Raw genomic sequence first — 27,746 nt, 5'->3', positions numbered from 1 at the left:
GTAGTGCGCATGCGGGCGGCTGGCGCAGGCCCGGCAGTCGCTGCCGTCGCTCCGGCCCCTTCTCTGCTCTGCCACGTACGGGCGGCGGCGGCGGCGGCGCCGTGCCCGGGCTCGGGTTCGGACTCGGACGGGGCGGGGGGCCTCCACCGGCGGGACCGCGAAGAAGGCAGAGTAAGAAAGCCGGGTTACTCGCCTCCCCCTCCCCGCGCTCTCCCCGGGGGGAGCCGCTGCTGCCTGTGTGAAGGCGGCGGGAAGGGTGGTTGTGGGGTGGTGGTGAGGCGCATCCCCCCCCCCTTCCCCTGGTTGCAGGGGCGACGCGGCCCCTGGCGGAGAGGCTGGGAGACCCCTTGCGTCCCCCCGGCCGCGCCTGAGGGAGGCTGAAACCGCCCGCCGGCCTGTTCGGCCTGGGGAAGCGGGGGTGAGGGGCTAGCAGGGGCCTCCCCTCCTTCTCTCCTTCTCTCCCTCCCTCCCTCCCTCCCTCCCTCCCTCCCGCCGCAAGAGGGGTGTTCCCTTGCTCTTCAAGCTTCCTTCACCTTGGGAGCCAGAGGAACTGCACACTCCTCGTTTCCCGGCAGGGAATGGCTATGATTTCTGCTCCCCATCGGGTCGGGCCTGCCTTTATCGGAACTGGAGAAAACAAAAAAGAACTCTTCTTCTTCCTGCTCCCCCCCTGCCCCTCCCCCCCCCCCCCCCCCCCCCCCAGCTGTCTTGGGAAAACTCTCATGGCTTCTTCGAGTGGGGTTTGGGAGGCAGTACTGCTTGCTCCTGCATCCATATGCTTCACTCTGTTCTTGTCCCTGTTTTAACAGAGGAAAAAGTGAAGCGGGAATGCCTGTTCTTCCCTTGCTTTAGGCAAGGCTGTTTTCCTCCGCTGCGATGCAAAAAGGGTAGTGAAATCCAACGGGCTTATGACATCATGGCTGTAGAGGGGATCCTGAAGTGACTGACTGAGGTTGGACAGTCACTGTCCAGATGCACCATTTAGAGCGGTGCATGGTGTGAATAGGAAGTGAGCCAAGAGGGAAGGCAAAAAAAACTGTACCTCCAAAATGCACGTGGTACACCAGGAAGATTAGAAGGATGTCAGTGTGATTCTTATGTCTTTCTTAAACAGGAAGACATTAGTGTTTTTTTCTTTGGTTGTGTTTTTATTTTTTCCTCTCAAGAAAGTAGATACTGTCATTGGTTCTGTTAAAAAGCTCATTAGTGTGCATTCTGCATGTCTTCTCTGAAGAACTCTCTCAGGGGAGTCATCCATTCAGCTATGTCACAGTAAGGGAAGAAAAGCTTGAATGCTGTGTAATTCAATAATTAGAACATTTCACATAGTCTTCTGTAACAGTTGCAAGCAACGGCAATGTTCAGAATTGGTCTCCTAAAGCCTGGACACCTTCAAGCGGAATGGAGAACAGTTGGACAAAAAAAAGTTCATTTAAATTATTTCCTGTTACCTTTTTGTAATTGTTGATAGACACGCAGTGGATTTCTGTGAGTAATATTGGTAAATAAGACATAGTTCTGTAAGTACATTACAGTAGCTGGTTTCCTCGCACAAAGATACAAATGTTGCATTCAGTCTGTTGAAAGGCCACAGGAGCTCAGGTGTGTCCACCAAAATGTGTGTTTTCAAGAATTACAGATGAGGTTTGATTCTTACTGTTGAGAGTTCCTCAGTAGCTGATGTTGTAATACTAAAGAAGCAAAATGAGTGCCCAGCTCTAATGTTTAAACAACATGACATGGTAGCTAAATGAACTAAGTTAAACGACTCTTATATGCATTATCTGTATCATGTATTTGTCCATTGCAGTATTACCTAGAGCTGTAGCAAGACCGGCATGAAAGGGACACTATCTTCATGCATTACTCATTTCATAAATATGTGTGAAGAATCAGATATGTAGTCTCTTCCTGCTCACCTGCTTAGTATGTCACAACAGTCTTAACCTCTCCCTGTCAGAGTGAGTACAGTCCTTTTTAAACGTGAACGTTCATACCCAGGACAAGGGGAGCAGCTGCCAGCCTATGAGAACCAGAGAGAGGTTTTATCTCTTCACTGGGGTTTGCTTGCTCTTTGCTTCCGTCCTGTGTATCTCGTGCCTGGCTGTTCCAGTTTACTTCCAGTTGAATTGAAAGAAAAGAGCCAGGAAGCCCAATTTCATGTGGGTGAGAGGAACCTAGTTTTTCCTCTCTGCTTAGCAGCGAATCACCTAAAAATCAGATCGTGGATGTTTGAGGTTAACCATGTGGGCAAGTGAGAGGCAAGGAGAAGAGTGCTGAATAGGGTATGCCTGTTGGGTGGGAGTGAGGAGGACGATTATGTTCTCTGTTGGACTGGTCTGTATACTAAATCACTGTCTTGTAGCTCTGGGTATTAAGCACATGTGTAATAAACAGGTGGATTGCGTAAACTTCACGCAGCTCATCACATAGACTTTCCAGCAGAAAAATCACAATCCTAAGCTGAATTTTGGGCAGATCATATTTTTAAGTGGTTGTATATTTCTGACTGCATATCCTTCTTGCCCAGTTTGGTGGCTCTTCCAGTGGGAAAGTGGCATTACTACTCCTTTCTTCTTGGTAGTCTGTCCTTGAAGACACACTGTTTAATGCCACAGAGCCTTCAGCCTTAAGACAGGAAACCAAAGTTTATTTTCTTTAATTTAATCTGGGGTTTTAAGATGGAGGCCTTAGAAATGAATATTTTGAGACTGTTGGGGAAGATCACTGTCCTGGAAATGAACACATTACTGTTAGCAATTCCTACATGCAGTCACAAAATTTAGAAAAAATAAACTTCTTCCGTTGTGAGATTAAAACTCTTGTTCAAGATCTATTTTAGTTGAACTTCAAACTCTACAATACTCAAAAGTGTTAATCCAATTGTTACATTATGGATAAAACAGTGACTTTTGGGTATATTCGTGAAAAGGTTCTTAAGTGAAAGATTGATGTGACGTGTATAATTCTAAGGAAGTGTGACTGTAAAGAAATATTTCTTGGGTGTTTTTCTGATGCAGCTTCCTGTTTTCTGGCCCTGATAGTGCATGGCGGCTTATCCTAACTCTGTCCTGAAGTGAGGTGGGAAATCTGTCCGATTATCCAGCATCAGTAAGGCAGACAAGGTAATGATCAGTTTATGTTTTTTGAAAGGAGGTGAAAGAAAACCTGTGGATGTATGTATGTTTTATTTTTTTAATGCTTTAAATTAAAAACAAAACAAAACAAAACAAAAACCCACAAACAACAAAACAACAAACCACCCAAGCAAACAACTTCTGCCAAACCCTATGCTTTTTCAGCCAACTTAGCGTTAGACCGAGTTGATGTGCCTTCAGTCAAGATTCCTATGTTGCAAAATATGACTAATGCATTAGTGAGCATTAAAGATATTATAAACTTCGCTGTTTCATCATAATGTCTCAGCAGCAACTGGGCTGTGTTAATTTCAGGTCCCTTTTCTCTGCGATTAGACTGTCTCCACCTACCTCCTATTCTGTCTGATTAGGAGAATGAGTTTTGTTGAAGAGTTGCTTGTCTTTTTTTGGATGTCATTAGGCTAAACAAAGTGATTTGCATGAAATGATTGATTTATTATAGTTAATTATGAAAAAAAAGAAACAAATTGAATTGCAATCTAGAGATAACATCATACTACATCTTTTTAATGCAAAACATTGCCATTGAACTAGTAGAGTTATATAGATGCATCGAGTTATGATGTATTAAAGGCTTTAGCTGAGTGTCTTGCTTCTCTGGTAGGAGAGAAGTGATTTTCAATGCAGTACTTTAAAAATAGACTGACCAAAGCAAGATTCAGTTCTCTCATAATGCACTGTGTTATAACATCCTTAAAGGTAAGGGAGAAATACCTGCATATCTCTACCAACAATTCTTTTTGTGCAAGAGAACGAACAGCATGCTTGCCTGCGTGTGGCTCTGGAAATGTCATTTTTGATGTGTAGAGCTGCCTACTTTTAAGATCACCAGTATTTGTACTTTTGATGATAAGATAACTGCTTCTTTAGCTCATACCAGATCTATTGTTTTGTCCCTGCCCAAAACAGTGAAGAAAGGAGGGGACATTTGACTAGATATCTAGATTTTTTTTTTCATTCCTCTGCTCAGTAACTTCTCTGTAGTTTCTCTTTCTTTTAAATGTAAGGCCTTTGTGTTTTTTATTGCGAGATGCCTCATACAAGATGATAATTTTTAAATTATCTAAAGAGTTAAAGATATAACTCTGAAGTATATGCTCTGTGCTTGCTGCTTGGACACAAGATGGCTTTGTTGCACTGCCTTTTAAGTTGGATGGGTTGTCCACCTCTCTTAAAGGACTGAGAGTGACTGTTCTGATCATGTACACTGTGTAACAAATTTGTGGCTCTGAGCCTAATGAGTAATTAATATGTTGTCTATTGAGCAGCTTTTAAAAACCTAAAATCTTGGTTAAAACATCTTGGTCAAAATTTTAAAAAAGAAAAACATTTGCATCTTCCTTCCTGGAGAGGAACCTTCGATGTGTTCTGATCATGCATCTAATAAAACCAACGTTTAGCTCTTCATTTATTTGTTCACGAAATAATGCATGATTCTACTTGATCCCCTTAGTAAAGCCACCTTACTACCTGTAATCTTTGAAATAAGATACTTTGTTCTGGTCATCTTTTCTTCAATAATAATAATAAAAAGCCCCTTGCTGGTTATCATAATTATGGGGATGTCAAAATAATCTAGTAAGGTGATAATGTAACCAACATCGTGTTGCAAGGCTGACAGCTTTTGCTACAATTTCACTTTCCCTGAGAGAGATGTATACATGTATCTCAAAAGCAAATCCTAGGGAATATTAGTTACTTTATAGCTTTTTTTTTTCCCTGACAGTTTACAGCTGACATCTTACCAAAAGAAAACCCCACTCAGGTTTGAAATTTCTAAATGTCACACATATTTAAAAGCAGTCTGACTTTTAAAAAATCTTTACTTTTACATTCTGAGCACTGGCAACTGTGATAACTGTTAACTTGAAGTGTCGGATCTTACAGGGTAGTTCTTTGCCCGTGAGCTCAGTTAATGTATCACATATTTTATTGTTTGAGAAATCAGTGTATCACAGAATGTCTGAGAGAGGTTCTCTGGAGAGCTTCCTAACAGTAATGCTTTCCAAAGATGGAAAGCTTTAGAACTGTCATCAGATATATTTAAATAACTAGCAGTTTGGTTTTCTAAAATGTTTTTAATGTTTTGCTATTAACAGGTCTGCAGGCGATAAGGAATCCATCATGAATGGGCAGTTGGACTTAAGTGGGAAGCTGATCATCAAAGCTCAGCTTGGGGAAGATATTAGGAGAATTCCTATCCATAATGAAGATATTACCTATGATGAATTGGTGCTAATGATGCAAAGAGTTTTTAGAGGAAAACTTCTGAGTAATGATGAAGTCACAATAAAATATAAAGATGAAGGTAAGGTTCAGTTACTACAGTTATGCTTTAATCACTACTGTTGCTCTGATATGATTTATCTGTGGACAGAAACTCTGAAATTCACCTCTTCAGAATTGTCTATTGATTGGCAAATGCAAATGATTTCTTGTGAAATCTTCTGAATCAGACTGTAGGAGCTGTATCTCTTGTGGTTATGCTGTCTTAACATAGTATTTCTTCCAGTTTTTTTTTAAATATCAGCTACCCAAAAGTTCTTTTTTTTTTTGCTGTTGCAGGAAGCTGATGATATTGTAGGTTTCTCTTCTGTCCACTAACTTAATCATTTCTTTCAGTTTTCAGTGATAAAGTGGGTTTGAAGGTAAGGAGTGAATATATATGTGTGAAAAACAAGCTCTTATAAATCTTCGAAAACTTGATTTATGTAGTAGTAATCCTTGGTTATGTTTTCCTCCATCAGTAGAGATTAGAAGAATCTTCTAATTTAACCTGAAATATTTATTAAATGTAATCTTTCCCCTGTGTGACGGTTTTAATCTGATTAGATGTTGGTTCCTTCAAAGAAAATCTCCATCGTTAGTGCTAAACAAACACAACCTTAAGAAAGAAGGGCTTCCACAGAGTGAAAAGGGCCTTGTTTGAGATGCGTAGAAAGTGTGTTGTGGTTTGGAGGGTTTTTCGTCTTTGGATATCAGTGTGGGGCATGAAATAAGTTACTTAATTTGGGACAGGGGTGGTATTCATAAAATGAAACTTGTGATGAAGTGATAAAATCCAAAGTCTTAGTCGGATTGAAGACTGATAATTATGCTGGTGTACAGTAAAAGAGCTACATTACTGAAGCATTCAGGTTCATTTTTCTTTATAGCGCTACAAAACTTTAGCACGGCCTGTGGTACCTAAAATGTCAAATAACTTTTGTTCGTACATCTACGCAATAAAATTTCACTTTGAATGACCCTGAGACAGTTTTTTTTCAGGTTCATGAAGCATTTGAGAGACACTGCTCATCAAAATTGATGTGCAGTGAAGGGCTAATATTTTGGGTCTTGATTTCTAGTGGGAAAGAGCTCAGTGGTTTTGTGGTGGTTTTGTGTTTTGCTCTTATCACATAATCAATTTCTCCTTTCTTTCTGGAATAAGAAAGGTGAAAGGAAACTGGTGGATACTTTTTCATGAGGTTAAAGCTTCTAGTCCCTTTATTTACATTCTTACCTATTCTTTAAGTATAGTTTTCTGGGCTTGTGTATGCGTCTATCTCTGTCTTTATTTGAAGAAGATAATGGTGTATCGTGGAGACTGTAATTATGGTTTCATTCTTTGGTTGTCTTTCACAGCCTAGAGACCTCTTACTTTTAATTTCAGCTTGCTTTGTCTCAGAATGTACTACTCCACTGTGACATGAAATTTCAGTATGTTATCCTAGCTGATCATCACTACTTTGAATGTTTACATGTTGTTAATACCAGAGGACATTGAAAGTGATCTAGGAAAAAGGTAACAGAGCTAGGTTTCAGTTTGGTTGTTATATGAGGACTGTGGGATTCTTGACCTTGTTTCAACTAAGCTAAGATTCTTCTTTAAATCTATCTCAGTCATTAGAAGCATTGGAATGTATATATTGTAGCCATTTCCATTTTTTTATTTATGCCTCCAGACCTGGAGGAACACTTGTCTTTGTCTGTTATGAGGAGGTATCTTAAGTTGCTCTAAGGATTTCCACTGCTTCTACAGCCTCGATCTGGGTCTTCTCAGAATTTATGTGCCCACTTCCTGAGCATTCAGAAGAATGCTTCATCTACTCCTCCTGGCTTTGTTTCTTGTTGCTGTAACACACGAAGCTTATCTCTTATCTTCAGATAAGAGATTTTCTACTTAAAATTTCTGCAAAATATTGTGGCTTTATTTTCATCATGATCCTTGAATCTAAAAGCTTTTGGTTTTTTCAAACTTGTATGGTTAACTGGAGAGTCTAGGAAACTTGTATTCCCAGTCCTTTTGTCTCTGGATTTGTGGACTAAGACAGTTAGATGCATATTCCTAAGTTATATTCAGGTTATGTGATGCTTTTATTATTTACCAGGGAAGAGATGTTTCAGTTTGATTACTGCCTTTTGGAGTTAGGTTTTATGTTCAAGCTGGGCATCTTTCAAACTTCTGAACTAAGGAAATTGCTCTACTAACTGTGAAATCATTTTCATGTCCTGCTTAAAGTTCTTGAATACGTAGTAAGACCCAATGTCTGCAAAAAAACCCCTCAAGTCAACCAATGAGGGCCACCAGCAGTGAATATATGAATCAAAGAGCAGAATTGCATCTTAAGCACACCATGTTATTGAGTTACATATGCTAAAGCCCCTATGGAGCCAATAATAGAAACTTTACCTTTTTTTTCCTTTTGGAAGTTAAGCTTGAATTTAAAACTAGAGTGCTTAGTGATGTCTTTTTGTCAGAGCTGATAGTAAGTTAATAACTCGTACCACATGTCATCAAGGTGGTGTGCTAGTCGGTAATGTCTCTGCCTTTGGTAAATTTACCAAAGTGAAGGAACTGAATTTTTGGTAGTTTTTTTATTTCTCCCCTGCCCCCCCCAAATGGAATAGGGGGAAAAAAAAAAAGGTGAACGTAAGGGTAGATCAAGCTGGTAGATGAGGAAGCGTAGCTGGCAGGGCCAAGGATAATGAGGCAGATTTCTAAAGTCTTAAACATTTATTTCTTCTAATTTCTGATGTAATAAAAATTGGAATGTATCATGGTGATGCAAAATCAATCCTAAAATACTTTCCAGTCCATTGGTAAGTTAAGGGAGTCACTAGCTTATATTAAGGATAAAAAAGTTGTAATTGGCATAGCAAGGAATATTTAGGGTACATGGGAAATTGTAGAGAGTGAAAGCTATGTCCCTTGTAAAAAGAGGAAGATAAGTTATTGAAATAACAAGACTAGCAGAGAAAACAAAGGAAAGTCTGGTTTACTTTTCAGTAGAAAATAATTAACATTGTAATTCCTGTTATCATTATATAGATAGGAATATAAGGTTCATTGACATTCCTTAAAATGAAAAGTTTGATAAATCTAACACACTTAAATTGTCATTTTGTATGACAACTTAAATTTTGTATGGCTTGACTCCACACGTATACCTTATGAATCCTAGCATATGCTCTACTTGGGTAGTAGTTTGATGGCTGTCAATAGCAATCATAGAAATGGCTGCATTCATCTAACAACATTCTGTACTTGGTGCTTTTCAGCCTTTTTTTTCTGCTAGCAATTTAAAATAGAAACTTTAACCATTATTCTTAATGCCTTCAACATAAATGTTGAAATAAGTGAGGGAGAATAAGATTGAATGAGCTGGATTCTTTTGGGAGACATTAATCCATGTAAACCATGTGTGTTAATATACGTTCTCATTTGGCTATGCAAGATAAACTGTTTAGAACATGCACCTTTGTTCAGGCAATCAATGGGAGTGTTGACTGGTATGACAGAAAAGCATCATAAGATGGTCTGCCACTGTTGTGCGTTGGCAAGAGAAGTTATTGTCATTTAGTGTGTTACCAGGAGAACATGGAATACCAAGGGCTTTGTGTTAAGGCACCAGGGGATTCTGGTATCAGCATTTAGTAAAGCATACTGAAAAGCTGGATGAAGTATTTGAGTTGGAGGGAACCCCCTGCATCCACTTCACTGCCAAAGAGAAAGGACTGTTTAACTTATGTGAAGTTATTTGTTTGGGGTCTGATTGTGTAAGAGTTATGGATCATAATGGCAAACAGGAATACTGTTACCTTCCCTTTCCTGGCACTGGTGAGGCTCCACCAGGAAGTCTGTCCTCAGTTTTGCCCCTGCACCCCAGGCTAAAAAGACTTGGAGAAACTGGTGAGGGTCCAGCAGGATGCTGTGAGGATGGTGAGGGGCCTGGGGCAGGTGGCCTACGGGGAGCATTTGAGGGAGATGGGCTTGTTCACTGTGCTGAAGAGGAGGCTGAGGGCAGAGCTGATAGCAGCCTCCAGCTATCTGAGCAGTAGCACCAGATGGCCAGTCATCGACTGCAGTTTGAGAGATTGAGCATGAGTTTTGTCCAGGAGGGTCACTGGAGCAGATTGAAGGCTCCAAAATGCCCCCTAGGCAATCTTGGAGACTTTCCAGGCTCTACTCAATGATTCCATGACTGATATTGCTATCAACCAATGTTTTTTGAGATTGTGAAAGTGTGAATAGGACATAGGATACAAAAACTTATTTGGAAACAATAATATTTCTTTCAGGAAAACTTGGAAACTATTTTATAGGTCTTCAGTTTGTTATTATTTTTAAGGTTTTTTTTTTAATTATTTTGTTGGAAAGCAACTTTGAAGACTGACAGGCATTATTAGGTGTTATTAATGGTACTATAGTAAGAAAACCTTCCATTGCAGAGGTGTTACTTGTAGTCAGGTATGACAAAATTAGAACATGCAATTATTCAAATTTTGAGCCTTTTTCAACTTGCAGTCATGTGTTTTATGACTATTCATAGCAAAGCATTCATTTATTTGAAAATTTTAACATAACTTTTATACAGTTGGAACTTTGACACCAATGCATAAGGAATAGCTCAGAATTTAAGCAGTAATCTATAATTTAAAATGTGTTTCTGCATCTGTCCACTGAGCCTCCTTGTAACAGTGTTTTAGGGAGGAATATAGGTAGCCTGGAGTTGGCTTTCTTCCAAGCTGTGTGTCGTTTGTCTAACACTGTTGCTTCTGAAAGTGAAGCTTCACTAGATAATGTCTCATCAGTCATCAAGCTGTTCTGGAAGGAAGCAGTCTTGTCTATCCCTTTTCTTTCCCTCTGCCAGTACACATGTTTTCCTGATAATGCATTCCTATTCCTTCCTTTCCACTGCCTAATTTGTGTTCATTTAGTCTTAATAATCTGTTGAAAATGTTTAAACAGCAGAAAATCCATCCTGCCAAAGAGAATAGTCTTGTTTTATCTGTGATCTTTTTGAGTAAGCAAAGATGTTAATGTGGACTTAACTCTCCTGTCTGTTCATGACCAGCACGGATTTGGAGCCACTTGGAACGGGCGTATAACTTTAACCAGCGGCACCATCCTTTCTGTTGTTGAACTTTGTGAACTCTTAGCTCTAATGTTCCATCCTGTGTGTAAACGTGAAAGAGTGATGAGTTTTATGGAACTTTCAAAGGGCTAACATTAGAAGGCTCCCTTTTGGAGACAGTCATGCTTGTCTTACCTTCTGTGTATAATTTCCCTGCGCACCGACTCTTGCACTAAAATAAACTTTTTTTCCTAGTAACTTCAGAATCAAAGAGGGAAGATTGTTTTTGAGAAATGAAATAATGCTTCTGCCCTAGCGTGAAGTTCAGCAGTTGATAGGCTTTGCTTTTAATGTAACTCTTTCATGTTCTTTTCAGATGGAGATCTTATAACAATTTTTGATAGCTCAGATCTTTCCTTTGCAATTCAGTGCAGTAGGATACTTAAGCTGACATTGTTTGGTAAGTATAGAAAATTGTTTGTCTCCTTTTTTTAATAATGTTTCTTAAAATTCAGGCAGTGGGCTTCACTGGAAGGTACTAAAAACTTCCAGTTTATCACCTCAGAGAATGAAATCAGTAAATTAGAAATACTGGATTAATACATGATAGCTGTTTACTCTCTTGATGTTTCATGTGACATCTGAACTTATGGAAACTGAAACTATTTCTTTGTATAAAATTGTTTAAAGTATTTGGCATACATGTATATGTGGTCAGTGCTTTTTTTAAATGTGATTTTTCCATGTTATCTTCTACTCTGGCATTTGTGGGATTTTCTTCACAGGTGCATGAGAAATTTAAGGTGAGGATTATCTTGCAGTGTTACTAATACACTGCTAAAAACTAACATGAATTGCTTAAAGGTAAATAGATGTTAGCATTTTTCCTTTGGCCTTTGTATAAAATAGCTTGTAATTTTCAGGGTACTATTGGTAAATTAGCACATAGTTCCACAGAATAGCGAGCAGCCTTTAGCTTGGACATTGACCTTATTCATGAATTGCAGCAGTGTTGTGTGTACTGCCTTAGTTCTGAAGGCACATTCTAAAGGGACAGCTTTCTGCAACCAACTATGATATTTGTATTGTTTGGGGTATATTCATGGAAATGAGTAAGCAGTGCAGAAACTTGCTGCAGATTTTACTCGGCAGTTCTGGTACTGTGGATTATGCTGAACTGAGTTTATATTAAAGGAACAGTAAACTCTAGAATGAGTTCAGTCTGTGTTGACTAATCTTTGTCACTTAACTCCACAGAGGATGATGATGCTACAAGCAAGTAAAAGTTGGGATTTTTTTTTATTTTAAACTGGATGTCAGAATGTTATTGCAGTTTTAAATTATCTAGTTGCTGTTTTGCAGTGAATGGACAGCCAAGACCCCTAGAATCTAATCAAGTGAAATACCTACGTCGAGAGCTGATAGAACTTCGCAATAAAGTCAATCGTTTACTGGACTGTTTAGAACCACCAGCTGAAACAGGGCTTTCCAGTAATCTCCCTGAAAGTGGTAGGTAGCCTGGCAAAGAATTGTTACATTTGATTTGCAGGGTTGTGTGCTGTTAAACAAAGTGAAGAATGGAGGCTTGAGTAATGGTTGTGATCGTTCTTAATTGTTGCTTGATGGTTCAGAACTTAATTTTTAATGCTTTGGTTATTTCAGAGGCAGAATTTTTATTCAGATTATCTGGATTAAAGCACTAAGTTAATTTAGGAATAAAACTTCAAAGTCTGAGTTTTTTGTTGCAATGTATGACAATTCTGTAACTAACACCTGTGAGCCACGACAACATCTTGAGAGGGCTTTGAGCTGAATTAGTAGTTTGTTGTTGCTGAAGAGTTCTTGCTCCCAGCTGAGCACTCCCACTGCTTACTTTGGGCTAGCTCTGGTTCTTATCTTGTCATGTTGCTTAAGCAAGTGTGATCCACTAAAACAGTAAAAAGCAAATTCAGCCAAAACTATATCCACTTTTTTTGCCAGGTTAGGAAATTGAATCCACACATTTTGAGCTCAGACCAGCATCAGAGCTGTCTCAGGGTAAGCAGCACAAGGGTGCAGGTAGAGGTGGGAAAGGATTATCAGGGGAGGGCTAAACGGAGAAGGAAGTCTTGTTCTCCCAGTTTTGAGGCATTGATCTCCTAGCTTAGGGGTGGTTGTACTGTAAAAACTACACCTCTGCGTATTTAGCTACACATATTGGGTAAGCTGGATACAGAAAATAATGACACAAAGTCATGGAGTACAGTGTTCTGAGTAAAGAGGTGACCCAAGAATGCCAGCCTGCATTTCAGGAAACGCTGCTTTTGTATCTTACATTTTGAAGTTTTATTGTGTTTATTGTTTAAAAAATCCCAGCCCTTATTCCGACAATATAAGTGATTACTGATTTCAGTGGAGTACTGTGCATTCTGGTTATAAACAATTTGGAAGGAGGTTAGGGTGATGATCTTGCAGTGTAAACAGAACTAGCCAGTCTAAACCCTGTCTGCACTTGTTTGTTTTTAAGAGAAAATGTAGCACTCTATTAGTAAGGGGTTTCTGAGTGATTCAGTGTTACTTGTACAATTGCAAAGAGGAGAACTTCACCTGTCAGCTTAGGAAGAATTTGGGGAGGAGGGGATGGAACAAAACAAAAACTGCAGTTGATGAAACACTATAATAAACTAGATCCTATCCTGTAATTTTTTTAAATTTTGAATTCTCTGTAGGCAAGTCATACCAGAACAATTTGTTTGAAGTGGTAGACTTGTACCTTTGAATTTCAAAGTGATACATGATACTGATACTCCACAGTGTCAGTGTATCTGTAAGTAACTGTGCAATGAAACCTAAGCTTTGTGATTCATCACAGTTTCAGATGCATCACTGATTCATCACTGTTATCCTAACAGGAGCATTTCCACAGTTAAAAGCCCACAACTATGCAACTTTAAAGTTGCTGTAGTACAATATTTATGTATGGTGATATTTCAGTTGTCAAGGTTTAATAACTGGGCATTTTGTTTTGTAGATGCTGTAGATGGTAGGGAAGAAAAGCCTGCTGCTGCTGACTCTAATGTTAAGCAGTCTACTCAAGTTATAGCAGCAAGCATGTCTGCATTTGATCCGCTAAAGAACCAGGATGAAATCAGCAAGAATGTCATGTCAGCATTTGGCTTGACGGATGATCAGGTGTCAGGTAAGAACATGTCTTATGAAGAGGAAATCAAAACCTGTACGTACTTGATGACTCAAATCTTGATTTGTAACAAGGCATTTGTGTTTTGGGTGTATTAAGCTGTGTTCTGTATTCGCTATTGCTTTTCAGAATTCTAAAACTTGATATGTTAAGGTGTTGTAACTGTTGCTAACTTTTGTGTACAAAATGTTGAAATGTTGCTGTTGGTTGTAGCATTGTGTTTTAGCTTGGAGTAGAAAATGGCTTAAAATTTTTTATTATTTGAAGCTATTGTGTAGAGCAACTCAGTATATGCCAGTGATAGAAAACCAGTATGTGCAGATGTTCTGCCTTAGGGTTTGATCTCGTAGTTCACAGTCCTGGCTTGGGCTTCTGCTGTTTGGGTCAGTCAGAATGTTTTGTATGACCCTGCCTTTTCCCTGTTTCATTTCAAAAGTAAATAGTGTCAACTTTTTCATGTTAACAGAAAGGAATAACCTTCTTGTCTGAATTATATTTATTCTTAAAGAGGTGCATGATTGTTGGCCCTACCTCATAGTAGAATGCTAAATGTATAAAAACTGATTATACTGAACTGAATGCAGTCAATTTAAGACAGGACAACTGAAGTTAAAAATGCAATGGAGGAGGTAATAGGGAGTGTGATGCAGAATATAGGGAAGTAATTTTGCACGGAATCTATGTGGGTCTGGCAATGTTTAGTGTAGCACTGAAACCTGAAAATAAAACTGCTGTCAGCTAACCGGATTTGCTGTGTACTTTCAGCTGTAGAGCAAGTAAATTTTATGATGTGTGAAGTAATGATACAGATGGGCAAACTAATAGTAACTGGGGCTTGTTTCTCCAGTACGACTGCCTTGGCAAAAGTGTGGAGTGATAGGAATAGATCCGCACTGCCTGATTGTGACTGTGCAGGATCCGAAGTTGTACCCGCAAACAGAGTGGTTGTCTTCAGACTGGGGTACTGGTCTGTGGATCAGGCCTATTAAGTGATCTCTTCCTCCATGGCACATCTTGGGTATCGTCGCAGCATCGTTATTTTACAGAACAGACATAAGTTTGATGGTACTTGAAAACTTGCAATGGGCTACCTCTGAACAATAAGTGATAGAGTAGAATATGAAGTACAACTAGTGGAAAATCGGAGCTAATATTTGAAGGAGTGTTTTTGTCCTTTGGTACAAAGCCTTGGTGTCAGTTAATGCTTTGATCATAACATCAGTGGTACTTCAATGTTTATGTGTCTCTGCAATTCTTCTGATAGAATGAACTAACTTGACCATGCTTTGAATGTGCAAAGAACTTCACAGAGGACTGTTTAAGCAGGATATAAGAAATCCCATTTCTAAAGCTATAATCCCACAGTTATGCATATGAAGGCAAAACCAGAAGTAGGCAGATTTGATTCTTTTTCTTCCTAACAAGTGTAACATAAACACAATTAAGGGCTTGTTGGATGCATATTTATATTGTGCAAATATAACTTTCTTAAAATCAAAAGGGAATTTGCAGAAATTCTAATACTTGTGCTTAACTTGAAGCATGTATTTGAAATGTCTCATAGGTAGCGTTCATATAACTAAGAGCTGGAAAGATCTGGGTTTAAGCTCCCTTGTTTCTAACAAAATATTTTGCATTTGGTTGTATTATACCTGTTCACATGCATATTTCAGAGCTTCTCACTAACATAGACAAAATCTGAAATCTGTTTCCATGCTTTCTTTGGGTGCTAGCTGGACTATTTGTAGAATTATCAAAGCAGACAATTGCTTTTAGACTGAAGCCTGCCGTATCCTGCCTGGGAGTGTGAGTTTAATACATTCCTTGCAGGCTTTCTGTTTACATGCTGCAAGACTGTTGATAAAACACTTCTTGCATGGGCCCATGTGGGCCACAGTAAAACACTAGTGCAATTGAACAGTTTCATGCATCCTTGCACCTTTGCTCCAGATGAGAAAGAACAGGTATGTAGGTGCAGATTCTGTCCACATGTAATGGAGTCTTCAGTGTGTGTGTAAAATGCCAATGCTTGAAGCTGTGGAAAAACCATGTTGTCATGCAGGGTTTTACCCCACAAAGAGGTCAGGTTCCTCTGACGGATGAAGTTTGAGTGACCTAGAGACAGGTGGAAAATTCCCCCAAAAATGTTTTCAAAGAAGAGTTTAGATGTGCAAATATATTTATTTTTAGCTTGTGCATGATACTCTTGTATGTAAATTTACAAAAAACTGGAAAAATATGTTAAAAACTGCAAGGGATTGCTCTTGTATTAGAGTTTTTGGTTTTTTAATTCAAACTCTCTGTTCATTCTATGTACTTTATTTTGTTATTGCTCCGCTAGGACCACCCAGTGCCCCTGCAGAAGAGCGATCGGGAACACCAGACAGCATTGCTTCCTCCTCTTCTGCAGCCCATCCCCCTGGTGTTCAGGCACAGCAGCCACCATACCCCGGAACACAGCCGCAGGCTGGTCAGGTGGAGGGTAAGCAGCAGGTTTTTGTTCTATTTGAGACGTGAATGATGGTGTCTGAATCTGAGTTATCAGTAGCTATGGCTTCCAATTAGCAGACTCAAAGTTGATATCAAAGTACAGATTCATCTGTGCCACTAGGCAGAACAACTTTCCTCCTCACGTGCTGTTCAGTACAGAAACAGCAGGTGGAGCACTGGCTTTATTTAAAAGGTAGGTGAGGAGGACTTTTGTGATACTATTTTCTACTTGCAGCCGGGCTCACTTTATTGTAAGGCAGATTTATATACGCTGCGCTTTAAAGCTATCTGAAGATCTTGGTTCATATCATACCCTGCATGTTGTGTCAAGCAGCATTGGTAGTTGCTTTCACTCAGCTAGCAGTTTGTTGGCTTGTCTACTATGGATTAAAAATGTTGTTTACTCATCATTTCTAACAAAACAGAGGCATTATTGGATTGCTGCTTTACTATGTCCAGCTCTGTGCTGGTCAGATTAAACATTATATCTATCACATAGGCATTGTAATTTTCCTGTGTCACCCTTGACAGCCTCAGCTGGCTCTCCTTTAAAGCTTAAGGTCTTAACCCTGGTATTCAGATTCCTTTGTACTATACCCTTTTATATGTTATTTGACTTCTAAAAATAAAACTGTTCAGAGGCTTTCTACATTTGGGCATCATTTTTCTATTGGTATTTTCTAAGAGCACTGAGCATTCGGAGCTGCATAATCCTAGATGAAACTGTGGAATAGCTTGCTTCGGTATGTCTACCCCAGTATGAAGTGCAACATAAAGTTGTTTCTGTGTTAGTGTAGAAACAAGTTACAGCCCTCTGCTGCCTTCTGTACTGACGTAATGCGGAGGTAAATGTGAGAGGCATTATTGAGGGTGATGACAGTACCCACAGTCACTTGGAATATCTTGCCTGAAGGGCATCAATAACATCTTGGTTGAGCAGGGTATTCGAGCAACTTGTAGTTAGGCATAATATTTAAGCAGGCACGAATGCCGTTGGTGGCTGTGGAGCTTATAAAATGCTGGTTTTGCTGCTTTCAGCTTTTTTTTTTTGCTTACTTCCTTAAGAGCTAGTCAAGTGATAAAAATGAGACAGCGAGAGACATCTTTGTAGCTTAAAGATATAACAACTGTTTGGTGTTTGTGTGTGGAAGTTACTTTTGGAAAGAAGTGCTTCAGGTTTTTATGTCAGCAGCTAGAAAACTTAATAGTCAAAAAATATACCCTCAGCTACTGAACTTGTATTTCGTGAATGTAGCCTTCTTACTTTACTTTTACTTTGATCCAATAAGGTATGAGGTTTTCAGTGTTGATGTGAAACTAGAACTGAAACAAAGTGAAATACTTAAAAGCGCTTCCAGCAGTAGGTTGGAATCCTGAATGGCTGCTAACACTAGAGAAAAGTACTTGTTCCAGCAAAACTCATCTTAGGAAAGAAGTTGTCTAGGCTTGTGTATTGGAGTAGAGGTAATAATTTTTCTAAACTCAGGTCAAGGGAATTGTAGCGTTTTCGTTTTTGTTTTTGTTTTTAAACACCGAAGTGTCCTATGCCTTTGCCCAAGACCATTTTGTGCATGTAAAAGTAGAGCAGCACTAATTATGAAGGTTTTGGTCTGTAGTTCATGCAGTTTTTATTATTGGAACTGAAATATGTTAAGTATTGATTATGTTTTCTTCACTCTGTGGATAAAATAGGATGGTTCAGTTCTTGGGAAGAGATCAGAAGTCATTATTGCACTTTGTTCATCAGAAATACTAGTGGGAGTGCTTATGCTGTGCATTGTATGCATATGGTAAATTGCAGGCTCTTACCAAAGCTGGGTAATATATGTGTGATTATCAACCTCTGAGGTTTTTTCATAAACTAAGTTGCTTTTACCCAAAGTGTTCAAAGACTTTCCTTTGGAACATGGAGTAGCTTTCTGTACCTTCAGTGTTTGATAGCACCTCAGTCCAGCGGTAATCTGGGGACCTGTGCTGCCCTGTCTTGCTGCCCTGTAGCCGAGATGAGAACCAGTGTGTGGCCCAGCCAGAACTTTGCATACGTTTTAATGGTTAGGTTTTCAATAGGATTGGCTCATGCAAATGGCACTGCTGGTGCAGAGCATGTTCTTGTTAGAAACTAGTTTTAAAATACTAGTTCGCTTTTTAAAAAACCAAAACACCACGCCCCCCCCAACCTCCTGCCTTCCCAGTTTTTTTAGGAAATAAGCAAAATGGTGATGCCAATCACGTGTCAATCATTCTGGTGTAGCAGGGATTATTTTTTAGTGGCATTCGTTGTTATTTGTGAATACTAAGTCACTTCACCTCTGTGTGCTGATACTCGTTAATGGGTTGCCTCCCTTGATAGAGTTTTAAGCATTCACTAGTTTGAATTAAATCAATACAACAAAGATGTTTCAGAATAGCGCTGTCTCTTGTGGCGTGCCTGTGCTTTTTTACTGCTAAATCCAGTTGCTGAACACACGCGAGAACCAGTTATATACAGATGTGGATGGACACTTTCATAGTCTTTGCTGAAACAGACTTAAAAGGTCATTCATGTAAGCACTTCATGCTCTTCTAGGGAAAGGAATGTTGTGTGAATATACCTATCTGGTCATTTTTCTGAATCAAGCTAAAATGGCTGTTTCAGTGCACAGGAACAATGGTAAATGCTGGCAGATCCAGATAAGCACTGTTAAGTACAAAACCAGACAGTGATTCTGTAGCGCATCTTGCTTTCAGAGTAAAAAATCCAGTGAGAGGGAAAACTCTGTTTTAAGGACCCATAGGATCCCCGACTGCATTCGTGGCTGTAAAATAAGCATGTTTTCTCGAACGGCACTGGAACACCTCTCTGCTCCTCACTAACGTCTCAACCGTGGTGAAGAGAGCAAGCTGCCTCAGAAAGCTGTGGAAAAACTCCATGCTGTTTGTTTCTTACCGCTTTACCTGGGGTCTCCAGCAGGTGCCAGTGTGGTCTCTCTGTTAGCCTGTAGGTGATGATCCTGAGACAGGCAGCCTCCTGGTTGTTCTCCCAGAACTTCCCTGTAACAACTGAGTTTAAGAAACAGGAAACTTGCGTTCTGCGTTTCTAATTCCTAGTTAATAAGCTACCAGGCTTAAATTCTCTTAAAGCCTGGTGTTTAGCACTCTTTTCATCCCACAATAATTGCATACCAAATAATATTTTGAACGATTGCAGCAATATCAAATATTTTTAACATCTTACTGTGAATGTAAAATACCATTGCTTTCAGCTGCAAGTAACATGAAGACAAGGAGAAATAAGTTTGTTTAAAGCAGTGTGCGCAGGGGTCTGGGAGGACTTGGAGCAGAGCCAAGTTGCTTTTGTCTTGGTACAGTTCAGAAGATACAGCTTACAGTATATTTATACAGTCTGCTGATCTTTGCGGAATGAATAATAGTACAGTAACACTTTATAACAGTAAAGTTTCCGTGTCTGCTCCAGTTCAGCTAAGCTTTAGTTTTGGCAGATAATCGTTTTCATTCTTTGACTGTGCCTGTTATTAAGTTGAAACACAGCAGAAGCATAAAGCCTAAACAGGGCCCATAAGCCCATATTTGTCTAAACAAATATTCTGCCTCTTCTTGCCAAGAAACCAGCAACAGTGAATTTAGGAAAAATGAGCATTAAACTAGAATGCCCAAGCTTAAAAACATACGGTTTTATTTTTGCTTTAGGGTGTATACCCCTGGATCTCTTAAGAAAACCTGGCTTACAGCAAGTCAGACACTAAGAGATGGAAGACTTATCTGGAAATTGTGGTCAGAATAACTAATGTACCCCTCTGCTTACAGCACTTTGATGCAGAGATGTTCTTAAAACCCTAATATAAACAGACAATCTGAGGACATGTTTACCTTTTGAAGAACTTTAATATGCAAGTGTGAGTTCTGGAGCAGTTAGCAAGATATTTAAAGATTCCTGGTCTGTTACCCACCAGAGTAGCACTATTTAAGGTGCGTGGCTTGTGGGATCCTCTGAGAATGTAAAATAGTAAGCCCCACGTACCAGATTAGAACTATTTATTCTGTTGGAGGTAGATAAGTCATTCAGTCTTCAGAACAGCGTGGTTCAGAAACTAAAATCTGCAGATTGATTTCAGTTAGTAAATAGGTGGGACACATATTCAAACTTCACTGTGTTCAGATCTTTTATAAAAAGTTTTTACATGTCGTGAGAGGGCTTGTTTCCATGATTTTGAACTGTTGGGGTGTTGTTCAGTGTATGTTTATAATATAGCTAGGGTACTGGGCTTCAACTAAGTACGTTTTTAATCCATAGGTCAGATGTATCAACAGTACCAGCAGCCTGGTTATCCTGCTCAGCAGCCACAGGCTCAGCCTCAGCAGCAGTACGGTATGCAGTACCCAGGTAAGGAGCTCGCTCAAATGGCGGTTTAGCTGTAGAACCTCTCCTTCGGTGCCTGACCCTGTGAGCTTGGGTTCCTGAACCCATGGGGCATGTCGGGGTGCCGAGCAGCCCGAGTGCCTGTGGTTCTGATGGGAACCTGGCACAGGTAAAAAATGACCAGTGAGAGAACGCTGTAGCTGTCTGTATTGTTAATACGTGGTTGGAGTTCTGGTATCTAAATCCTACTTGATTGTGACCAAAGCAGACTTAATTACTGATGAGCAGAATTCATTGTTAGAAAGGTAGGGCAGAAAGGATCACCTAAAGTATGAACAGCCTTCAGGATTAACTTTTGCAGTCTTGGGATTCTAGCGAGTAAGTGACTAAAACATCCCCATTTAGCTCCCTTACATATCAGAGGTAAAGATGGCCCCTATTTTTGCATCTAGAATGATCTCCATGTACAAAATTTAGCGGTGTGAAGAGTGATTATAGCTGTCATTCAGTAAATACTGTAATTTCAGAGAAACTTTCAAGTGATAGATTGTTTTAGTTGTCTATTTCGCTGATACCTCAAGTCCAGGCGCCCGTAGACTTCTAGCAGAAGAACATTTTAGCGCAGTAGTGCTTTATATGCAGTCAAATACGAAAACCTGGCTTTTGCATATACCCAAAATACTTGACTTGAGAATTTTCAGTTTCTTTCTTTAGAAGCAGCTGGCATCTAATAACGCCTAGTGTATGCTAGGAATCATAATCCAGCTAAAGTCCAGGAATGAACCTCTAACAGCAGATTCCGTAACGAATTGCAAGTTGCTTTAACACTTTTAGAAAATGATACAAAGCATTTATCATTCCTGGTTTTAAACAACCTTCCTCAAACTAAACAAAAGACTCCCATACCAGCAGGTGACTCAGAATAGAGCCTGTATGGCCTATTTTTTGGTGTGCAGTGTATACAGTGGGAGTGCATCGGTTTTGATGTACATGAGAATGCTCACAGAGCTTATAAAGAAATTCCAAGTTTATCTTGGATAAGAATCCTAGATGTCTTGACACTGAAGGTTTGTTCCTCAGCCCTTGTTCCTGTGCAGCGTGCGAGAGCTGCTTGATTCCGGTCTCTGAATGGTATCTTGTTCTCTGTAGATTTCTCACCCCCACACTTGTAGTTAGAAGAGTGACAGAATTTCTGAAGTCTAATTTCAGAAGAAGTAACAAGCCTGGTGGAAGTGGAAGGGTCTATCTGACTTTCTTTAGGCTTAAAAACTAAGTGGAGGAACACAGGGAGTTTCCACCTGCTTTCTAGTCATATCCTACCGTCATCTAATCCATTATGTTACTGGAGAAGTTCCTGTGAAAGCTGTAGTGCAATGTGAGTTTTGCATTCTAAACAACACCATCTTCAAGTAAGAATGAAACACCACCAAACCTGGCGTGGGGCCCCCCTGTTTTTCATTACTTACTTCATGATTAACCTAATGTTTGAGAAACGGTCCTTTTTTTTTTTTTCTTGAGGACCTAGTGACAGCAGCCTTTGAAGACCTTGACTGATAGACTTTTTTTGTTTTGGTGTTGATCCCACGAGTAGTGTCTGCTTCTAAACCCATGTCCCCCAAGAGCAGGATCCATTCCCACTCTTGTAGATCTGCTAGGGGCAACAATGTGGCTAATTACTCATGGCAGTAAAAACGGACCCTTCGGAGGTTTGTCTCATGAGTAAATTCTGATCCCAGTTTCAAGGTGAGTTTCCTCCAGTGCATTCTTCAACCCTTACTCTTCCCGTCGAGGGCTGTGCACTTTTAATAATTTGTGTGTCTGGTGTTTAATGCTGACAGGATTCCAGTCACTGGAGAGGTTTCATTGCAAGTAGCTGCAGGTGTGTTTCATGGTGGATAAAAGTAGCTATTTCTTCATGAAAGGACTTTGTGTCATTTTTCAAGTTTTCAGTAAGACAAATTTCTTTTGGAAAAGCTGGTCTTACGCAGAAAAAACAACTTTGGGCCACATTTAAATGGAAGTTTTGTACTAAGGTATTCTGTTCTGCACTACTTTTTCGTATTTAAAGACCTGAAAACAGCTATGATTTAACCAAAGGTATGACTTGTATAAGCCCCTGACAATATTTTTGTGACAGTTTAGTTTTTATTTGGGGAAAAGGTTGCATTTTCCTTCATTTGCCAGTGAAGGCTCTTTATTTTTCATGTGATATGATGGTAAAATACTATTTCTCTTTTTTTTTTTAATTTCTTGTCAGTCAGGGGGAAACTATTTCGTACTAACTATTCTCAGCGCTGCCGCGGTAATGCACCAAACCCCAGGCAGCTTAGGTGGAAGGCAGGAAAACTTGCGCTTCACTCTGTGCATTTCTGTGCTTACTGCATGGTTTTGTGTTTGTGGCTGCGAAAAGGAGAGGAAAAGAAAGAGGGCTGTTTCTGCCGGCGCCCGCGGTTCCTGCTCCCTCTCACCCCCCTCCCCTCTCGCTCTTTGCCTTTCCAGCCGGCTACAGCCAGCAGCAAGCCCCCTCGCCGCAAGCCCAGCAGTTCCCGGCCTACAGCCAGGCCCCGGCCCCGGGCCCGGCCCCGGCCGCCGCCTTCCCCGGGCCGGCGCCGCAGCTGCCGCCGCCGCAGTACCCGGGGGCGGGGGCGGGCGGGGCGGGGGGCGGCAGCTACCCCCCGCAGCCCTACGCCGCCGCCCAGGCCTCGCAGCCCGCGCCCTACAGCGGCCCCCCCGCCTCCCAGCCGGCCCCCGCCGCCGCCGCCCCCGCCGCCGCCTACCAGCCCCGGCCCGGCTTCACCCCGCCGCCCGGCGGGCCCAACCCCTACGCCCGAAACCGGCCCCCCTTCGGCCCCCAGGGCTACACCCAGCCCGGGCCGGGCTACCGCTAGGCCGGGGGCGGCCGGCCGGCACCCGCCCCCCAGCCCAGCCCAGCCCAGCCGGCCCCGGGAGCTCCAGCCGAGGTTCCGAACCTACCGGTCACCGGCTGAAACGATGGCTGCCAGGTAAATGCTGCTGGGGGAGGGGGCGACCGACCCAACCTTTCCTGCTTTAAATTGTATCTGCTTCCTAGTTTAATTTGGGGCCGGGTTGTCTTTGGGAGACACTACCTACATGTCTGTAAAGTGAGTGACGGTCGAGCTCGCCTTGGTGGAAGGATATGAAGATGCTAGTTGGAAGTCTAGCCCACTTGCCAGGCTTGTTTTTACTAATACCATGATGTACTAAATTAGATTTGTCCTGGAGGTAAAACTAGATACAATGTATTATAAATTGTAATGCTCACGTGGAAAAACTAATAAAAAAACCCCCGAATCTACCATGTGCCTCATTTTGGCTTTAGAATTCTTGTCACACTGAACAAGAAAACCGCTTGAAGACAAGCGTGCGTGCTGGGCGTGCAGATACCGAGGTAAAGAGCCAGCCGTGCTGGTGTGTGGAGGGGAAGGGGCAGCTGTTCAGGTGGGTAAATGGAGGGGTGTTGCGAATACAGATTGCTTTTGCAGAGGCTCAGCAGCAGGAGCAGGGTTTGCACGGCCTGCTCTTGTTAACAGCCAAATAACCCTTTTACCAAACGAACAAGAACCAGTATGTGACACCTCAGAGGCCCTTACCAGTTTAACAAGGGCAGGGGGAGAATGGGTTTATTACTTGAAAATTAAAGCCAAATACATTTATTTTTTTTTTTAAAAATGAACTCTTAAAATGGAACAACTTTCCACAGGACCTTTGCCACCCAGAAAAACTTGGGAGTGCAGCTCTAGTGACTTGATTCTGAGCCAAGAAAAAAGCAGATGAAGAGCTGTAACAAATTCAATAGACCATATAACAGCAGTGGGCAAAACGTTCTCCTAGTTAATATTTTCCATCTTATGGATTCTAGGAATACATAAAACTAAGTTGGGAACAACAAAAAAAAAACCTCCCCAGAAGTGGACTGGGGCAAGCTGCCTGACCTCTCGTAAAGACGAATGAGGAAATGGAGTGAAAATAGTCCTGCCCTCAGCATCCTTCAGTGCTGCCGCCGCCGCACCAGCCACGTGGTCCCTAAGGCACAGCTTTAACTCGGGCTGGCTGTGCTCGATTTGGAGCAACCCTCTTCCTGAAACAGCAGCATCTGCCACAGAAACTAGTGCTTGTTTTCATGTAAAACACTAAGAAAACCACTTGATTAAAAAATATTTTATTGGCAGTACAGTGTACCTGCAATGTACTTTATAAGGCATTTTCTATAAACGACTACCATATATATATCTGGGTGTTCCTGTTCATATTTTTTCAATACATTAGTAATGCAATGAATAACACCTTTTTTAAAAAAAACTACATCTCTTTATTTAGGTCATACATGTTCAAGCAGTACAACAATAGCTTTGGGAGAGGTTTTAGTCAAAATTCCTGTAAAGCAGTTTCAAAGTTCTGTTATGGCTCTTTCCCTTTGTCCCTAGTCAACAATGCTTTAAACCAATATTTTCCTTTCGTTTACAAATAAAACAAACCTGATTATGCTGTTACAGGTAGCTTATTTTTTTCCCCTCTTTCATTTCATTTACCCTTCCAAGTCCCCCCGCACTGTACGTACATTTGGCTTTTGAACCAGGAAGTCTCTGAAAACTACATTTGCATGAAGTGAAGAGCCGCAGTGCTGCAGGCCAGGTTTTTTTTGTTTGTTTGTTTTAATTCCACGTACATACATACCTGTCTGCCCCAACCACGGGCAGGGCAGTGGCCCTACCTCGGTAGCATTAGGCTGAATGTACGTTTTTGCTGGAGCTGAAGCATTTGAAAACACATGGAGGGGTTAAAAAAAAAAAAAATCCACCACTAACCTGATCATCTAAAGCTGCACGTATAGCAACCTACCTCAGCGGTTTGGCAGGAGTATAAACTGTTTGTAAGGAGAAAGCGCTTCAAGTTTACTGGGTGCAGGATATTAAAAAGTGTAGGGTCTTTTCTGTAACTGGGGAGCCTAATATCTCGCTCTCTCTGGACAGGTAGCTTATGGCACTTACAAGAAGACCAGTGACTTTTTAAAAAACTAACACGCCTTGCGTTTCATGACCAACTCTGCCATAACTGTGCCTTAAACATTTATTACAACATTGTGATAAATAATATACACACACTGTATCTTTTAAAAGACCATATAAACCATACCTCAAGAACAGGGAGCCAGCTTCCCTACACGTTATCCTACGACGTGTCCCTAGCCTCTTTGGGATAATTTTTTTTTTTTTTTTTGTAAACCTAAAAACAAATTTGTAAAACTGGATAACTACAGTAAGCAGCCTACGCTATTACACAATTAATGCAGTATTGGCATTAGACTTGTATAAACCCTTGCACGTCAGCGAACTTAAGTGCCAGGTGTACCATAACCATTTCCATCTCTGCGCCTGCGCTGGGCAGTAGGACGGGGGCGGCAAGTGCTGGGCCTCTTCACCACGTTCATGTCGCATCTACCATTTCCCAGGTATTGATGTTCCACACTCGTACCAGCGAACGTAGTTAATGTGAGTCTCCCCGCCTATTTTTCCAAATTTGACAGGTTCCTGACGAACTGCCCTGAAAAATCCTGGAGCAGAGGACAGAGTGATGTTTGCATGGAGCCTGCAGACCGCACCTTGCTTTGAGTGCCCGGTGACGTCTGTGTGCCGGGCACTTACTGGCTAAGCTACGCGCTGAGCTGTTAACCCCTCCGCCACAAACAGGCCTGGCTGTTTGCCGCCCCCTCCCTCGCTCAGCGCGCTGAACCGGCTGGCGTTTGGCCACCCAACCCAACCCAACCCAAAGCAGAGGTGCTTGGGCTTGCTGCAGCCCAGAGCGGAGGAGGTGAAGCCTGTGCCCCTTGAGACTGGCGTTCCCAGCGCCCACCCATGGATGGTGCTGGCAGGGCGAGACCGGTGCCCCCTTCCTCCCCTCTCTGGCTGCTGCTGGGGTCTTCGCTAGACAGGAGGCTCTTCCTCCTCGCAAAGTTACAATGATGAATTAACTAGGGCCCGCTGCAGTAGCCTTAACACTCCACTGAACCTAAACAGAACTTGACCCTTGGGGATATTTCATATGATCTCCCCATTCCCCAAGCGAAAGCTCATACTTCCTGCTTTAAATCTGTTCTGTATGACAATACACATGCTGCCCATTCGAACAATTAACGTTAAGTTAAAAATTAAAGAGAGCAGTTAGTGCTGAATCCAATGAATCCATCAGAAATACGTATGTGTGGCTGCTAAAGCATGCGTGTGCCCACACACAGATGTGCGCGTGCACACACACAGAAAATACTGTTCTGCCACTAAGACGCAATAGCAGTCACGACACCCTCCCTGCGCTTCAGGTCAAATCGATGTCCTTAATTCCTGTTTGAATAGAACGCAGCTTGCTGCAGCCAGGGACGGGCGGAGCAGCAATGGACAATCTGTCTGTTCTGTCCCCTGTTCAGTTCATTTGCTAGAAATAAGCGCTACAGAAAAGGCGGGGGCTTTTTTGGTTTGATTGATTGTTGTGTTGGCCTTTTTTTTTTTTTTTCTAAAAATGAATGTAGCTCATGAATCTCCTCAATTAAATCCAGTCACTGAAAACAGATGATTTTTACATGTCTTTTAAGCAAGAGTAGCTTTTTATGTAAAAGGGTTTTTTTAAACTTATAAAATCTTTTAAAAAATGTCAATCCAGTACAACAGAGAGGTTTTCTGTCCTGGCAACGCCAAACTGGATTCAGACAGTTCCTTACACAAAGAAAATACCTTTACAAATGGGCAACACTGACAGGGAAAGGAAAAGCAAAGGCCTCCCTTAAAAAAAAAAATACAAAGCTCACATAAGCAAACACCTTTCAGATCATTCACCCACTTCTTTTCAGGTACCTCCGTGCATTTCTGTGCTGCCATAAGGTGTTTTATAAATGAAGCAGTACTGCCGGGAAGGTTTGCTCAACCCACTGGTACTGTACTGAAAACCGTTTTGATATTTTTCTCAGTCAAGTATTCCATGACATGCTCGGCCTGCACGCGTGTATCGACGCAACCTGCCGCCTTACCCCACAGGGGAATGGAATACCTGAGGCTGGCGCTGCTGCAAACAGGCGAGGCAGGAGTTCAGCTGACAGAAGAACAAGTTTCTTATGCCCGAGCCTCAGCAGCATGTGAAAAGTGGCCAGGCAGGTCACAGCTGTGTTTAGGACAGCCAGTCCCATGCCCGCTTAGACCAGACTGGAATTCGAGGCACCC

General features: G+C 41.3%; 2 protein-coding genes across 2 annotated transcripts in view; one reads left to right on the top strand and one right to left on the bottom strand.

Annotated features, from left to right (window-relative positions):
- The first annotated feature begins 5 nt into the window (after positions 1-5).
- Positions 6-23,552, top strand: TFG (trafficking from ER to golgi regulator). Its single transcript, XM_075105214.1, has 9 exons — positions 6-171; positions 3,021-3,125; positions 5,258-5,466; positions 10,872-10,955; positions 11,858-12,004; positions 13,506-13,673; positions 16,015-16,155; positions 20,455-20,544; positions 23,020-23,552. Exons 3-9 carry the CDS (start codon positions 5,283-5,285, stop codon positions 23,406-23,408), a joined length of 1,203 nt encoding a protein of 400 aa, XP_074961315.1. The 5' UTR covers positions 6-171; positions 3,021-3,125; positions 5,258-5,282; the 3' UTR covers positions 23,409-23,552.
- A 1,274-nt stretch (positions 23,553-24,826) lies between these two features.
- ABI3BP (ABI family member 3 binding protein) overlaps positions 24,827-27,746 on the bottom strand; it is a 183,622-nt gene continuing 180,702 nt past the window's right edge. Inside the window, exon 65 of the mRNA XM_075105227.1 lies at positions 24,827-26,092. Within this exon, the coding sequence (XP_074961328.1) occupies positions 25,977-26,092 (116 nt within the window). The 3' untranslated portion in view covers positions 24,827-25,976. The remainder of the gene's footprint in view (positions 26,093-27,746) is intronic.

This window comes from Phalacrocorax aristotelis, chromosome 1 (genome assembly GCF_949628215.1).
Source record: "Phalacrocorax aristotelis chromosome 1, bGulAri2.1, whole genome shotgun sequence".
In the NCBI taxonomy this organism is placed as follows: domain Eukaryota; kingdom Metazoa; phylum Chordata; class Aves; order Suliformes; family Phalacrocoracidae; genus Phalacrocorax; species Phalacrocorax aristotelis.
The sequence above is the reverse complement of the archived record's forward strand: the minus strand, read 5'-3'. Positions and strand labels throughout refer to the sequence as shown.